The sequence below is a fragment of the Equus przewalskii genome, chromosome 17 (genome assembly GCF_037783145.1).
Source record: "Equus przewalskii isolate Varuska chromosome 17, EquPr2, whole genome shotgun sequence".
Classification (NCBI taxonomy): domain Eukaryota; kingdom Metazoa; phylum Chordata; class Mammalia; order Perissodactyla; family Equidae; genus Equus; species Equus przewalskii.
The window spans coordinates 52,329,225-52,344,962 of record NC_091847.1 but is presented as its reverse complement, the minus strand read 5'-3'; the positions used below and the strand labels follow the sequence as shown (position 1 = coordinate 52,344,962).

The window sequence follows — 15,738 nt, the reverse complement described above, 5'->3', positions numbered from 1 at the left end:
GGAAAAGCTCCATTTCTCTCTTTACTCTCACACTTACAATACTCGGAACACTTCACTTCCGGTCACCAAATGTGTGTGTTTATTCCCATAGCAACCAATTCTCCAACACCAGCTGGGTGTCCTACAATTCAATTCAGTTCTGACACTATCTACCTGGAATTAGTGTCAGATCTCATAGGTTAAGGGCTCAGTCCCACAAGACTGTCCCCACTTCAGACACCAATCACAAGTCCTAGGTTGTCCCTAGTACTTCTGACTGACTGGCTATAAATTGGGGTTACCACAACCCCCTCTTTGGGTTCAATAATTTGCTGGAATGTCTCACAGAACTCAGGAGAACACTTACTTACGCTCATCAGTTTACCATAAAGGATATAGATGAACAGCCAGATGAAGAGATACACAGGGCGAGCGAGGTATGGGGAAGGGATGCAGAGATGCGGGCCTCCCACCTTCCTAGCACCTTCAGGTGTTCAGCAACCCCGGAGCACTCCAAACTCCGAACTCTGTACTTTAGGGATTTTTTATTTTTTTTTAAAGATTGGCACCTGAGGTAACAGCTGTTTCCAGTCTCCCTTTTTTTCCTTCTTCTCCCCAAAGCCCCCCAGTACATAGTTGTATATCCTGTTTGTGCTATGTGGGACACCACCTCAGCATGGCTTGATGAGCTGTGCTAGGTCCACACCCAGGATCCAAACCAGTGAAACCCCAGGTGGTGGAGTGCACCAACTTAACCACTCGGCCATGGGGCTGCCCAGTACTTTAGGGGTTTTTATGGAGGCTTCATCACATAGACATGACTGATTATTAACTCATTTTCTAGCCCCCCTAAGGAGGATGGCAGGTGGGGCTGAAAGTTTCAAGCTTCTAATCATGGCTTGGTCTTTCTAGTGACCAGCCCTCATCCAGGAGCCCACCCAGCCACCTCATTAGAACAAAAGATGCTCCTTATCATCCAGGAAATTCCAAGGGGTTTGGGAGCTCTGTGTCAAGATCCAGGGTCAAAGACCAAATATTTGAACAAAAGGTGCACCTAGTGCTCTTATCACTTAGGAAATCACAAGAGTTTTAGGAGCTCTGTGCCAGGAACTGGGGACAGAGCAATATATATATTTCCTATTATTTCAAAGGCTCCCAAATCCATGCCGTGCACTTGGTTTTCTTTTTAGCTCTGGGTCCAAAGTTAATAGTCTGTTGGTTGTTTCATGGATATCCTGCTAGCACTTCCAACTCAGCACATCTGAAACCAAACTCATGGTTGTCCATCCCATCTCCATTCTCATTTTTTATATTCCTTATTCCAGCTCATCTTTCCAGTTACTAAAGCTGGAAAACTTAGTCACATGAGAATCATTCTCTCCCTCCCCTCCACTCCTTCAGTCAACCAGTTGTCTGGGCATGCTTATTTTCCTTGCCTCTGCTATGGCCTCATTTATTAATTTATTCTTTTTGTTTGTTTATTTAAAAATAATGCTTATGAAGTATTTCAGTCAACAGAGTTGTAATAGAGAACAGTTTCGTAAAAATAATATACTCAGCCTAGCTTAAGTAAAACTTGCCAAAACAAAGCTGCCTGGGAAACCCATTTAAATCTCATTCTCCTCTCCATACCAAGGGTAATCACCATTTAAAATTTAGCATTTATTATTCCCAAGCAAAATTTTATAGTTTTACTCCACATGTATGTATCCACATATAGTATAGAATATAAGTTGGTATGTTCTTAAACTTTATATAAATGGTATTATACTGTTTATCCTGCTATAATTAGTTTTTCTCATTCAGTGTTATTTTTGAGATTTATCCATGATGAATCACTTCTTTTTTCATTTATTTTAAATATTTAATGACTATACCATAATTTATTAATTATTCTGGATTATACTATAGTGTGTATATACAGACATATGTATATATACATATATATGTATGTATAATTGCATTTATTTTTTTACTCCACCTCTTGGGTTAAAATGGAGTGATGACATGGTGCAGCATTACAACCATTTTAGAGGTAACTGGAAAAATCCTATTCCTTCAAGGCAGGTAAAAACCATTTTCAATATTTTCTACAGTTCTATCTGACTTTCTCCCTGCCACCTCATCCTTCACTTTTTCCCTTTCCTCTTACCTTCTCTAACTAGGCCTTGGGTATGGTTGGCTGTTTCCTTATAAGATAGAGATTAAATCATGAAATAAAATATGAATACACTTCATGCTGAAGGTTGTTGCTCATCATTTAAGGACATTACACTTTAGTGGCATCAAGTTATTTATTAGTTTAATTTGTTAACTAAAGCTACCTCATCAGTTTGCTAACTTACAACCAAGAGGATTTCTAACACTCTATGTTATTCTAAGAAAGATAATTAACAAGATACTTTCTAGTTTTCCATATTTTTCTAAGACAGATTATTAACAACATGGATAGACATAAACCATCTTTTCTCATAAAACTGCAACGACTCAGAAATCTGTCCATGGACTAAGCTTCCTGGACTGACATGAAGATGACTTCAGAAGTGTTATGGATAATTAGAAAATTTAGAATACCCAGGGATGTCAATAGCCTAGATAAAGAGAATGGGATTCCTTGAATTATAAAAACATCAGTCCTTTTGTACGATGGTGATATCATTAGTGTGGGGCTTGAATGAAAATGAGGGTCTAACTCATTTGGGAAAGGTGATCTTGAAAGAGGTGAACTATTATAAGGTCAAAGAAATTTTATCATACAGTATTTATTGGTTAATTGCAATTTTTTACTCATCATTCACTTTCCCACACGATAATTGTCTTGACAATCTTTCTGCTTAATATTAATTAAATATCCACAACGTGTTCAGTATTGGTTAGAGCATTCGAAATATATGACCCCGAACAAAGGGAGCTCACGTTCTAAGAAAACTTGCTTGAAAAATGATCTTCCTTATAAATATGTATCTATTTTTCCTATTTTATCTCCTTTGTTTTCTTTATCTTTCCTTTTCTTTTTTCTTTTCTACATCACGGGTAGGTGAATCTCTTAAACTGATCATTTAAGAAGACTTGATATGTTGATTGGTGGGGCTGACACATGTGGGTTTGAATCCTGACTCTGCCTCTTATTTGAAAATGACACTGAGCAAGTCCCATAATTTTGCTGAGCCTCAGTTTCCTCATCTATAAAATGATAAACCTATAATACTTATGTCCTAGGGCTGTGAGGATTAAAGATGTGAAGGAGTTAGCACATAGCAAAAGGTCAAAAATGTTACCTCTCTTTTGATAGATTAAGAAAAAATAAGGGGCTGGCCAGGTGGTGCAGCAGTTAAGTGCGCACGTTCTGCTTCAGTGGCCCGGGGTTCACCGGTTTGGATCCCTGGTGCGGACACGGCACCACTTGGCACACCATGCTGGGGTAGGCATCCCACATATAAAGTAGAGGAAGATGGGCATGGATGTTAGCTCAGGGCCAGTCTTCCTCAGCAAAAAGAGGATTGGCAGCAGTTAGCTCAGGGCTAATCTTCCTCAAAAAAAGAAAAGAAAAAATAAGACAAGAGATATGGCTTTTGAGGTATATTTTTTGAGAAAGAAGGGAAGATATGAAACATGAAGGGAGTTAAGTATACCTAGTCAATGTCAACTAAAGCGCTTCTGATATATGATGGTGATTATGTAAGTCGAACAAACTTGAAGATTCTTGAAATCCAGTGTGAATAGGTTTATGAGATCCAGGGGCAGGTAAAAGGGGGTCACAATCATAGCAACAAAGGTTACGTAAGTTAAAGAGACATTGATTTAGGTGGAACTATACAAAATTCCCACCTTTTTAGATTAAAAAATGGTTGAATATTGGCAGTTTCATAGTCCACTAAATAGATGCTGAGGAGGGAAGAAAAGCAGTAGGGACTCTGAAGGACAGGGCAGAGTCCTTCAGGTGTGGTGCAGTTAACCAGGACTATCGCTCTTTTTAATATAGAATGGCTTGGCTCTTGAAGATATGAATCAAACATTATTTAGTGGCCTCTTCTCTCTGTAGGAAAAAAAGGAGTTGAAAGAGTTCATGCCAATGGGTCTATATAGAAGTCTTTTAGGCCCTTTGACATTCATCGCAGTTTCCAAAGGATTTAAGAAAACTTACCAAAACACACACACAAAAATAAGTGAGGAAATTGAGGATAAGGGAAAATAAAGTGACATCCAGATCTCTTGCTGTGACATAAACAGTGGCCAGCACAGCGCTTCCTCAAATCATCTTTGGAAAGAAGTAATCTTCCCATCCCTCCCTTTTTCCCACTCCACTTTTTTTCACTTTTGTCCTCCTCTTTAAGCCTCCCATCCCTCTTTATCTATTCCCCACCCCCACCACCCCTAATCAGTTTATTCTATGACCCTTTAATTTACCTACCAAATTTAAGTGTAAAATAGTAGAGTTTATACTATTTACCTTTTAAAGTGATTCTTCTACTTAAATACGAGACCAAAAGACCTTACTATGGGAAGAGATAAACCTCATTCTTGGATTCAGAATTTCAAGTCTTGTTTTTGCATATTTGAGGTTTTTAGATCATTTCCCGGGAAGTTCTATCTTTTGTACAATTAAGTGCCAAGTAACCATACAACGTTTTTGATCCTATGAGCGTAGGTTGCAAGTATAGGTGCTTTAGAACGGAGGCGCAAACTCAGTCTCTCAAAAATGGATTAAGAATTCTTTTTGGTTAGCGCACACAAAATCTAGTTAAAGTGCCTAGACTTTACAGTCCCATCCTCCAGCACAACTTTATCGCATAAAATATAATAATCACAATAATTGGGATACTGATTCATGTTTGAGTCAAATATCTAATAAAAAGGGTATAGTGGACAGCGTGTCCACCTCTTGAATTTCCTGGCAATTAGATTTAAAGGTAAATAGGCAGAGATATCTCTTGGTTAGCAAAACATACACACATAAAACCTAAGCATTCCCCGCCCCCACGACAGCAAGAGATCAAGGATGCCAAAGGGCAAAGGAGTGTTAACCTAATCCAGTAAGTGAAACGAGATTTTAAGGTATGAATAAAATGTTCCAAGAAAAAAAAATACTCTGCTGAGGATCACTATTTTAAAAATGTTGGCAATCGTTGATGAGCTTTTTCAGATGTTTGACTTGTTACCAAGACGATTAAGAAGCAGGAAATATATGTTCGTGCAGCAAAATGATTACGTGACTGGATTTCTTTTTTAAAAAAGGATTCTGCTCCTTTGAATATATGTATACGCCACGTATTAAATGAAATATACTTTAGGTGCCCGTTTTGGTGCCACTGGCCAGAATGAAGGCTCTCCTCCTCTACAGGAGGTGAACCGAGATTTCCTTTTTTGTTTTAAATGCCTGCCTCCGGGGTACGTAAAAGTGGGAGACGGGTTGGCAACCTGGGGCGAAGGGGGATGGGAACGAGATGGCTCTGACTGTGGATCTAAGAGCTGAATGTGTGTGAGAGAAAATCCTCCTCCAGCCTCGGAGGGGGTGTCTCCCCCAATACCAGCTCCCTCCCCCCGGGCTCGCGGGGCGGGTCTGGTTTGCTCAGTAGCAGCAGCGGCCGCAGCAGCAGCCCCGGGGCTGAGCGGCGGCGGCCTCCTGGCAGCGCAGGGAAGCGGCGGCTCCGACAGCGCGAGGCCCTGGGGAGCTCCGGCCGAGGCAGCTGCCGGGATGGAGGAAGCGTCGAGTGGAGCCAGACCCGCCGGGGTCGGATTTCCTCCCCAGCTCGGCTGCCCTACAGCTTGGCGGGGCCTGCTCCGAGCGCCTGCGAGGTGGAAGAGGCCTACGCCTCGGGCCTGGCAGCGGCAGCCGGCGAACGAGGCGGGCACAGCGGGGTAACAAGCGAGCCGTAGCCGCTCTCGGGAACCTACGCCGCCAAGGCCGCTCATTGTCTCTCCCCTTCCACCCGGGGGGCAAACAGGAAGCGCGCCGCCTGGCCGAGCGACGGACGGCCGTCCGGGCCAATGAGCGCCGCCGCCAGAGAGCGTGGTGGCGAATGAGCGCGGAGAAGAGGGGCGGGACTTCCGGGCGGGCTGTCACCCTCTTCCCCCCTTTTGGGCTGGAGGCTCCACCTTTTGTGTTTCCCGCACAGTCAATCAAAATAGGAAAAAAAAATCCCCGGACCGCTCCGGCCGTGTCCGCCGCCGCTTCCCGCATCCTCTCCCGCCGCCGCCGCCGCCTTCGCTCCTCACCATGTGTAAGGCGGCGGGGAGCCCCGCCTGAGGTGCCCTAAACACACTATGACCGGTACGTAAAGCCGAGAGAGCAACCCTTGCTGCTGTCGCCGCTGCCGCCGCCGCCGACCACAGCCAGCCCGGGGCCGCCGCCGCCGGCCCCCGGCCCCGTGTGTGCGACCGAGTGTCTGTGAGAGGCAGAAAGCCGCACTCCCCTCCGCCTCCCTCCCCTCCCCGCCAGCCGCCGTCCACCCCGCAAGCCCCAGCAGCGCCGTGTCCCCGCTGGGCCCTGGGGCGGGCGGCCCGGTCCGCCGGGAGCGCATCCCCCTGTGTGCGGGCGCGGGCGGCGGGCGGGCGTGTGTGAGTGACTGACGGTGCGAGAGGAGCGAGCGCGAGTGAGAGCGAGCGGCGCGAAGGGAAAGGGGAGGAGAGGAGAGGAGAGGGGGCAGGGGCAGCGCGGGGAGGAGGAGGAGGAGGGAAAGAGGAGGAGGAGGAGGGTTACAGGCAGCGGCGGGCGGGGGCAGCAGCAGGAGGGGAGGAGGGAGCCGCCGCCGCCGCCGCCGCCGCCGCCGGGGGGCGGGTGGGGGAGGGGAAGGGGCCTCGGCTCGGGCTTTCGGAGTAATTTCGCCGCGGCCCGCGGGCCCCCTCCCTTCCTCCACCCGCCTTCCTCCCCACCCCCACCCCCCGCGCTGTGCCTGCAGCTCCCGAAAAGCCCGTGAAACAAGAGGAAATGGCTGCCTTGGACGTGGACAGCGGCGGCGGCGGCAGCGGCGGCGGCCACGGCGAGTATCTGCAGCAGCAGCAGCCCCAGCAGCACGGAAACGGCGCGGTGGCGGCGGCGGCGGCCCAGGTGAGGAGCGGCGGAGCCCCGGCCGGCTCCCCCCTCGCGCCGCTTTCTCCTCCCCTCGCCTCTCCCCTCCCTCCGCGCCTCTCTCCTCCCCTCCCCCCGCCCCGGGAGCTGCCCGCCCGAGGCGCCAACGCTCCGACCCCGCCCGCGCTCCCCCGCCCGCCGCCTTTTTTTGTGTGTGTGAGTGTGTGTGTGTGTGTGCGCGCGCGAGAGCGAGTGTGCGCGCCCTCCCGGGGGTGGGATCCGGGCGGAAGGTGGAGGCCGGCCCGCCGCCCGCCCGCCCGCGGCCCGGGGAGCTGGTGTGCGTGCGAGCAGGCGGACGCGGGCCGGAGCCGAGGAGGAGGAGGAGAGCGCGGGCTGGCGCTCGCCCCGCGCAGCCGGCGAGGACCGAGTCGCACTTCCTGTGCGAGCGGCGGCCCGGCCCTAACCGCCACCCCCTCCCCTGTCTCCCTCTCTGAACCCGCCCATCGGGGGTAGGACACTCAGCCGTCACCGCTCGCTCTGCTGGCCGCTACCTGCAGCAAGATAGGGCCGCCATCGCCGGGCGACGACGAGGAGGAGGCGGCCGCCGCAGCCGGGGCCCCCGCCGCCGCCGGAGCGGTAAGTCTCGCGCGCCGCCCGCCCCCGCCGAGGCCCTGCGCCCGCCATCCCGGCCTGCGGCGCCCGCCCGCGCGGCCTGCGGCGCCCGCGCCTTCCCGGACGGGCGGATCGCGCGGCCAGGGCGCCCTTTCCTGCTCTCTGGCATGCCCGTTTGGATCAGGAGCCAGCCCAGGCTTTCTCTAAATTGTCACTGCGGCACCTCGAGCCGAATTCACTCCAAAATGAAGTCGGAGAGGGCGGGGGAAGAGGACTCCAAAATGGATGTTGGAGCAATTCATATCAGTGCTGAAAACTCCTTCGCTGAACGCTACAGAATTTTCAAGCACAGCCTGTCGGCCATAGATAGTATCAACTACAGAGGCAGTGTCCTTAGTTTTCAGTGTTTTTGAACCCGGAGCTTTTTCTGCTGGAAGTTACTAGATCTTACTGATTTAAGTCGTAAATCGTTTTAAAAAAAAGGGAATGAAGGTTTACTCTTTGAATTACCCTTCTGTATGCAGGAGTGAACACTTTTTGAGTGCTTTTTCAGCGGCCAGTGTTAGTTTCTGAATTTGAGGTTTTGCAGACTTGTGTTTAAATTTGCAATAATTTTTCAGAAGTGGAGTAAGTGGAATATTTTACTGGCCGCCGTTGAAATCGGCGAAGTTACTTAGCACTTTGGGTTTTTTGAAATTGAATATGAATACCAGTGTAACAAAAAGTGCATGTTAGGAGTTGTATTTACGTGCATGCCATTGCACGCCATATTTACAGTCGAGTTTGGTTGGCAAAGTTACATTTTCATTTTATTATTATTGCTAGTCTGATGAGGTGTGGTGGGATCCTTTCTGTAGTGTTTTTAGTGTGTCTGGCGTTGGGGGAGGAGCTGACCCTTATTATACGAGAGCTTAATACAAATGAGCTAGAAACAGTTTTTAAGGCTAATTATAAATTTTATATTTGTTTGAATCGTTGTTGCATTAGTTTCACATGTAGATGTGTTCACTTATTAAAATTATTGAAATCTCTCCCGATCATTCGTGGTTTTTTTTTTTGAGGTGGATTTCAGGAAATGATTAGTGATATTTTGAGTAGTCACTATAGACAAGAAAGTTTGGTGTTTGGTATAGTTTGCAGGAAATTCTTAGTATGTCTAGGCATTAAAAGTGAAGCTAAATTAAGCTATATTATTGTTAAATATCGTATTCATAATTTTAGCATTTCAAGTCATACTGTAGAGGGATGTGAATAGTTTTAATGTCTTTAGGATTTTAGGTTTTGTGCTTTTGTAAGCAGATTAAAATGTAAAAGCATAAAATTATGTTTGTGAGAGACGTTGTTGCTTTTAAACAAACTTATGGATCGGTTAACCTTTTTTGTGAACTGTATCCCTCTAGCGCCACAGTGCCAAAACTAATTGAAACCACTGCATGAGTAAAATTGCGAAGCACATTGCTTGGATCTTCTTTTTTGGTTCTACTTTTCTTATATTTTCAATTAGAACAAAAAGATTCTTGTAATAGCAATTTCCCAAGTTTAGATACCAGTTTACTGATGGGGGAGGGGAGAAGTGAAGGAGGAAGTTATGGGTGAAAAATATGCATATGTACATGTATATGTGTCTCCGTCCAGGGAATAGAATATTGTCTCCAGACTTAGCCTACTGTGGCGGTATACTTCTAGGGAAGTTGTTTCCATGCCTTTTAAACTGCTCCTCTGAACTACCAAATCTCTACTGAACTCACATTTCCCGCCAGATGAACATGAACTAGAATCAGTTGGAGCATTTTTTCCTTTGTATGTTTGATAACTGTGGATAAAATTTTTCACTAAGATTGGTAGGACTGGCTTGAATATGTTTGCCTTTGGAAATGGGAAAATTATTTTTCCAGTTCAAAAACTATTTTCCTGATGTGTACATCTTAGAAAATGAAAGAGAATTTAAGTGATTTCATGGGCATTTTTTTCCACTTAAAAATGTGCTTAGATAATCTTGCTTTAATTACTCAAATTACTGGAAGTCATGAGAGGTCTATACAGAGCTTTTTTTGTAGTTGTGATTTTCAAAAAATTTTATTTTGGAATAATTTACATTTATAGGAATGTTGCAAAGACAGAACTGAGTGTTACCTTATACCCCTCATCCAGCTTCCCCTAATGTTAGTATAATCATGGTACATTTGTCAAAACTAGAAATTTAACAGTGATACAGTATTAACTGTGTTACAGACTTTATTTTGATATCACTGGTTTTTCCACTAAATGCCCATTTTCTTTTCCAGGATCCAGTCCAAGATACCACATTGCATATAGTATTGTTGTGTTTAAAATCTAGTGGAAATATACATATACAATTCAATTTTATGCCTTTTTAGTTTATTATTTTAAGATTTGAAGGGCATTGAAAAACCAATTAGCTGCACTGGAGATTTGCTTTAAATATTTTGAATTTAGAAGTTATTAGAATATGTTATAGGTTCATCCTGGATCCTGGCCATGAATGTTTGGTTACCCTCAGGACAGTGCTGAATAGGATCTCAAAATTGATTTGATGGCAAGGCTCTTTTGTACTTAGTATTAAAAGTTGTGTAATTAACTTTAGTAATAAATCAGGAAAAAGAAAAAAGTAGACCTTTATGCAATATTAGCTTGTCCACTTTGCATTTGTGTGAACTTGTGGATTATTTATTTGCTTGTTTCATCTGTACCTTAATATAATAAACTGTATAAGTAAATATGAAAGTTGTTGCCTGATCTTCGGTTTAGATTTTAAATTTAGTGTTCGTTAGTTTAGTATGTAAGTGTTGGTGAGCTAAAAAATGAATAGCTTAGTTCAAAAGAATGTTATTTTTGCAGCTTCTTGAAATAAGACCTACGCTGTCACTGTAGTGAATTCACTGGGTAATTGTTTTTATTTGAAGTCTATTTGACTTTAGTATTCTTTGAAGATTTTAAGAAACTTTAGTACTTGTGTAAGAATGTTAGTTTGTTTCCACCTTTAGTGCTTGTGTAAGAATGGTTCTTAGTTTATTTCCACCTTAGCTTTAGGCTTATTCTTGTTTCTAGTTAGACTCTTTCCTTGCTTGTTTCTGACTCTCATAAAACCATTTGTGGGAACTGAGAAGCTAATAATCCTCTCCAAATGCTGTGCAATAAATGGTATGAATATTTTCTTTTTCCCTTTCCTCAGGTATTATCTGAGACGATATCCTGGGTTTTTTCCCCCACTCTCAATCTCCTCCCACTTCCCTACCCTCTGCCCGCCCCTCCCCCCCTCCCCATTTCTATGCCTGGTTGCACCAGAGAATGCCCTTGTAATGAATTGCTATAGCAACGTCCCAGGGCTACTCTTTGTCGTGGTCCTTCTCACCCTGTGATTATGTGTTTATATACAGAGGCAGACTTAGAGTACCTTCAATTAGAACTTTTTACAATAATGCCAACTTCCATGTTAGATGGTGTTTTGTTTGTTAGTTGTTCAATAAGAATATTAGAGTTAGAGAAACACTGGCGGATTTTTCTTCTGGTGTGTAAGCTTATGCAGAGGGTTATCTTGAACCTAAACCAAATACTACTTCTTGCCTGGGTTATGTGTTTTTGTGTCTGTCTTGTTTCTTTAGTGTTTCCAATAGCCTAACATCAAACATTTTTACAACCTTTATTTGGTCTCAGTGATTTTCTAATTTATCCCTTTCCCATTTGGTATTTAGTGTACTCTATCTCTTTTAGTGATATGCTGCTGATGAAATTTCTCTTAAAAACGAATGGGCTTAGGGGCTGGCCCCGTGGCCGGGTGGTTAAGTTCGCGCGCTCCGCTGCAGGCGGCCCAGTGTTTCGTTGGTTCGAATCCTGGGCGCGGACATGGCACTGCTCACCAAACCACGCTGAGGCAGCGTCCCACATACCACAACTAGAAGGACCGACAACGAAGAATATACAACTATGTACCAGGGGGCTTTGGGGAGAAAAAGGAAAAAAATAAAATCTTTAAAAAAAAAAACAAAAAAACGAATGGGCTTAGTAGGCCTTGCAGTTTTGAAATATTTGGGGCTTATTCATTGTGGAATTATGGGAATAAGTAGGTTTAAAGTTGGTGTATTTTTCATAGAAGACTTAATATCTTGAGGTCAGTTTTATTGATTCATTCTGTCATTTTCTTTGCAATGATTTTAAAGTAAAATACCATTAACTGTTCATTTAATAAATATTTACTGGTCCTTGTGCCAGGAATTGTGCTAGGCATCTAATGGATGTTTTCAAATCTGTCCTCATAGTCTTAGTAATCATAATGATACCTTAGGATTGTGTAGTGGTTTATAGTTTATAAAGCTTAGCACTTTCTTCTGGTTCTTACGACCTTGCAAGGTAATATGTTTCCCATTTTTAACATAAGGAAATTGAGTCCATCTCTAAATCATACAGTTTAGAACAATTCCACAGTTCTAGGTAGGACTAGAACTCAGTTCTGAGGGCTGAGTAATGTACTCCTCTCCCCAGACATAGTCTTAGATAAAAGTCTAGTAGTTTTCTGATTCAGTGTTTTTCCCCGTTCAATTAAAAAAAAAATTAGTACTTAGTAAATTTTTCAAAACTGTAAATTTATTTCATTAAAAAAAAATCCTTTTTGTTTCCTGTTGGATTTTTTTCCTTAAATTATCTGTTGCGAGTGACCTTCCTCTTATGCTTCATAAATGTTTTCTATATATGCTTTTCACCTTAGGTTTATTCAAAAGAGTTCAAATACATCATTTTGTCCTAGGTTTAGGGATTTCCCTTCATTTAATGGCCTGCATTGTTGGGAAAAGTGGTAACTACAGTTTATTTTTATTTAGCTTCTGGAGAGAGGGTGCTTGGGAAGTATTTACTCAGACTTGTCATTTGAGTAGCTTTATTTATTTTCAAGGAATTTCTTGACTAGAAAGCTGTTCGCTTATGGTTGAATATCTGCCCTTATTATCACTTTGTTAGAAAAATACTTTAGATGCTGTAAATTTGACTTTTTTAAGGATGAAAAAGGGACAAAGTGCCAGTAGTGTAAAATTAATTTGTATCTGAGATACTATATTCTTTGATGTAAGTTGAATAATTGTAAATTCATTGCTGGTCGGAAAAAATTCAGTTGATTCTCCAAAGGTGAACAGTAATCTTAAGAAGATAAAGAGTAGATTTTAGATATTGTACTTTAGTGGAGATTTCAGTATAAAGTATAGATTTAAATATCTTTAGTTTATTCAAAATGCCAAGAGGCTGAAATGAAATATGAATTGTTAATGTAATATTGGGAAAGATAACTTAAGCTTATAATTTCTATACCAGATAGAAGTTGAAGAATGACATGTGACTTTAATGTCTGGTGCTTCGTTTTAATAATTTAAGTTTGATAAATTTAAATGTTTGTATTTAAAAGATAGATTACTTTAGTTCTGGCCTAGACATATGTAACTGGGTCTCACGGTTTGTCTGCCTTTAGACTCTTCTGCCTTTCTTTCAGTCTCCTTCATTGGGCCTTAAGTTTATCTTTATAAAACACAGATCTGATTGCACCACTCACTTGGCTTAAAAACCTTTTATAGCTTTCATTGACTATCTGCAGGATAAAGTCCAAAATCCTTAGCAAGATCTACAAAGCCATTTACTACAGATCCTGATAAAAATGTCTAGTCCTGTTCCCTATTACTTTTCTCTATGAATGTGAGCCTTTTCTCAGTCCTCCCTTGAACTCCAAACTATACGTGATTCTTTAGAGTTTCTTGTCTGTGACTTTATTGTTTCTATAATTTTAGTAATGCCTTTATCTCTATTTCCTAACTGTCCATGGTGAAATCTTAAATTTTATTCTTTTTTTTTTTTTTAAAGATTTCATTTTTTTCCTTTTTCTCCCCAAAGCCCCCCGGTACAAGTTGTATATTCTTTGTTGTGGGTCCTTCTAGTTGTGGCATGTGGGACGCTGCCTCAGCGTGGTTTGATGAGCAGCGCCATGTCCGCGCCCAGGATTCGAACCAATGAAACACTGGGCCGCCTGCAGTGGAGTGCGCGAACTTAACCACCCGGCCACGGGGCCAGCCCCTTAAATTTTATTCTAAGATTACTTTAAATATCTCTCTTGTGAAATCTTTTTTTCCAATCTTTTATGTTCCCAAATAGCATTTTGATCATATGACTAGTGTACACCACTATTCACATAGTAGTAGTATATATGTATATCTGCTTGGACAGATTGTGAACCATTTGAAGAGAGATTGTATATCTCATGGGCTTGTTTATGCCTATTGCATCTTGGCAGATATGCTCAAATGTCTTGAATTGTCATTAAACTGTGGTTCATCTATTGAAATATATACTTTTCAACTATGCATCAACATGAAAATTAGGTAGTGAGTTTTTTAAACAAACTTTTAAGATGTTCTGGTTCTACAACATTTGTATTAAACTTTATGGAATGGTTTGCAGTGAGAGAACAGTTATTTGTCTTTACTTTTTTTTTTATTGTCACAGACCTCCTTTGCGAATATGATGCAACCCTAGGTTATCCCTTCCCCTGCCAACTGGACTTTCTCATAAAGCTGATATGCTGTTTTAGAGGATTCAAAGATCCGTTGAAGCCCAGGCATGGATCCTAGGTTGAGAATGCTGGGCTAGATACGCTTATATTCTCATTGTTTAGTGATATGTGGAGTTACAGAAAATCGCATGTGGATCTAGAAGGAGATAAAATAAGAATGGCTTTAATTTTGATGCTGAATAATTCATGTAGTGTCTCATTCCGCATGTCTTTACCCTTGGTCTTAGTGGGAAACAAGTATCATATAGTATTTAAGGGCCTGGGTTCTGGAGTTAAACTTGGTCTAGTTTAAAATCCTGTCTTGGCCATTTGATAGTTATGTGTTTTTTGTCTCTTAATTTTCTCATCCGTGAAATGCTAACAACACTTACCTCATAGTATTATTCTAAGGAGATAATACAGTCTTATAAACGCCTATCATAGTACTTGGCATATAAAAGAACAGCTCAAATGTTAGACATTACTATTATTTCCTTAAAAAAGTATACCCTTTGACACTGACCTGTAGGATTTTATTGCTTTCTACTTTCCTACGTTGGTATTTCTCCAGTCTTGCCTAATCCATAAAATATGAGGATGATAACTGAGATTCTGGCAGACCACAGAATGTAAAATGTGTATGCCTGGCATTCTACTGCAAACTTAAATAGAAAGTAGGTAAAGCCACTATCTTTCAGCTTTTAAATTCTAGAAAAACTTTCCAGAATGGGCAGCTTTGCCATGTGGTTACAAGGCAATAACCTTTCCTCATTAAATTAAAAAACAAATTTTCTTTTTAAAGATTTTATTTTTCCTTTTTCTCCCCAAAGCCCCTTAGTACATAGTTGTGTATTTTTAGTTGTGGCATGTGGGACGCCACCTCAGCATGGCTTGATGAGCGCTGCCATGTCTGCGCCCAGTATCCAAACAGGCGAAACCCTGGGCCGCTGAAGCGGATTGCACGAGCTTAACCACTGGGCCACGGGGCTGGTCCCCTCATTAAATTTTTTTATTTTCATTTTTTCAGTAGTTCATGGGAAAAGTAAAGAATTTGATGGCTTCCTAATGGAATAGCCCTAGCCATGAGTTTACTCTGCAGTACATTAATACATGCCATAAAAGAGTAGCTTTAATTGTTTGATTTAAGATTTATAGCAATAATATACAAATATTAACTTTCCTAACACAGATTACTTGATAACACCGCACTAATAATGTTTCTTTTTTGTACACAAGTATAATGCACTTGATTTAGTGATATATTTTTAGTGAATTGTATACCTTTTGAACTCTCTTCAGTGTTTGAAGTATGTTTGGTTTGAGCTGTCCATAATCTTTTCAAGCCACTTCTTTCGTTTATTTACTTTAAACATTAGAGATCGTAGACGAGGGATTAGAAGATCAGTTTGTGGTCATAAAGCAAAGAGTATTTTGATTGAAATTTTTTTCCTGCTGAAATAGCATGGATTATCTTCTAATAACTAACAAAATTGGAAATGATGGTTATCGTAGTTTATGTAATACTGCTTCTGTATTTGAACTCTGTTGTGTTGTTAAGAGAACTTTTATTTTCAGATAGTAGGATTTATATCAG

The 15,738-nt window shown here is 42.3% G+C and overlaps 1 protein-coding gene across 4 annotated transcripts in view; it reads left to right on the top strand.

Moving 5' to 3' along the window:
* Positions 1–6,100: 6,100 nt before the first annotated feature.
* SP3 (Sp3 transcription factor) overlaps positions 6,101–15,738 on the top strand; it is a 55,859-nt gene continuing 46,221 nt past the window's right edge. For 2 of the 4 annotated variants that reach the window (XM_070580216.1, XM_070580215.1), the window contains exons 1-3: positions 6,101–6,250; positions 6,879–7,027; positions 7,502–7,624. In XM_070580216.1, coding sequence (XP_070436317.1) covers positions 6,244–6,250; positions 6,879–7,027; positions 7,502–7,624 — 279 coding nt within the window. In that variant the 5' untranslated portion in view covers positions 6,101–6,243. The remainder of the gene's footprint in view (positions 6,251–6,878; positions 7,028–7,501; positions 7,625–15,738) is intronic. The other 2 variants (XM_070580218.1, XM_070580217.1) reach the window with 1 other exon arrangement.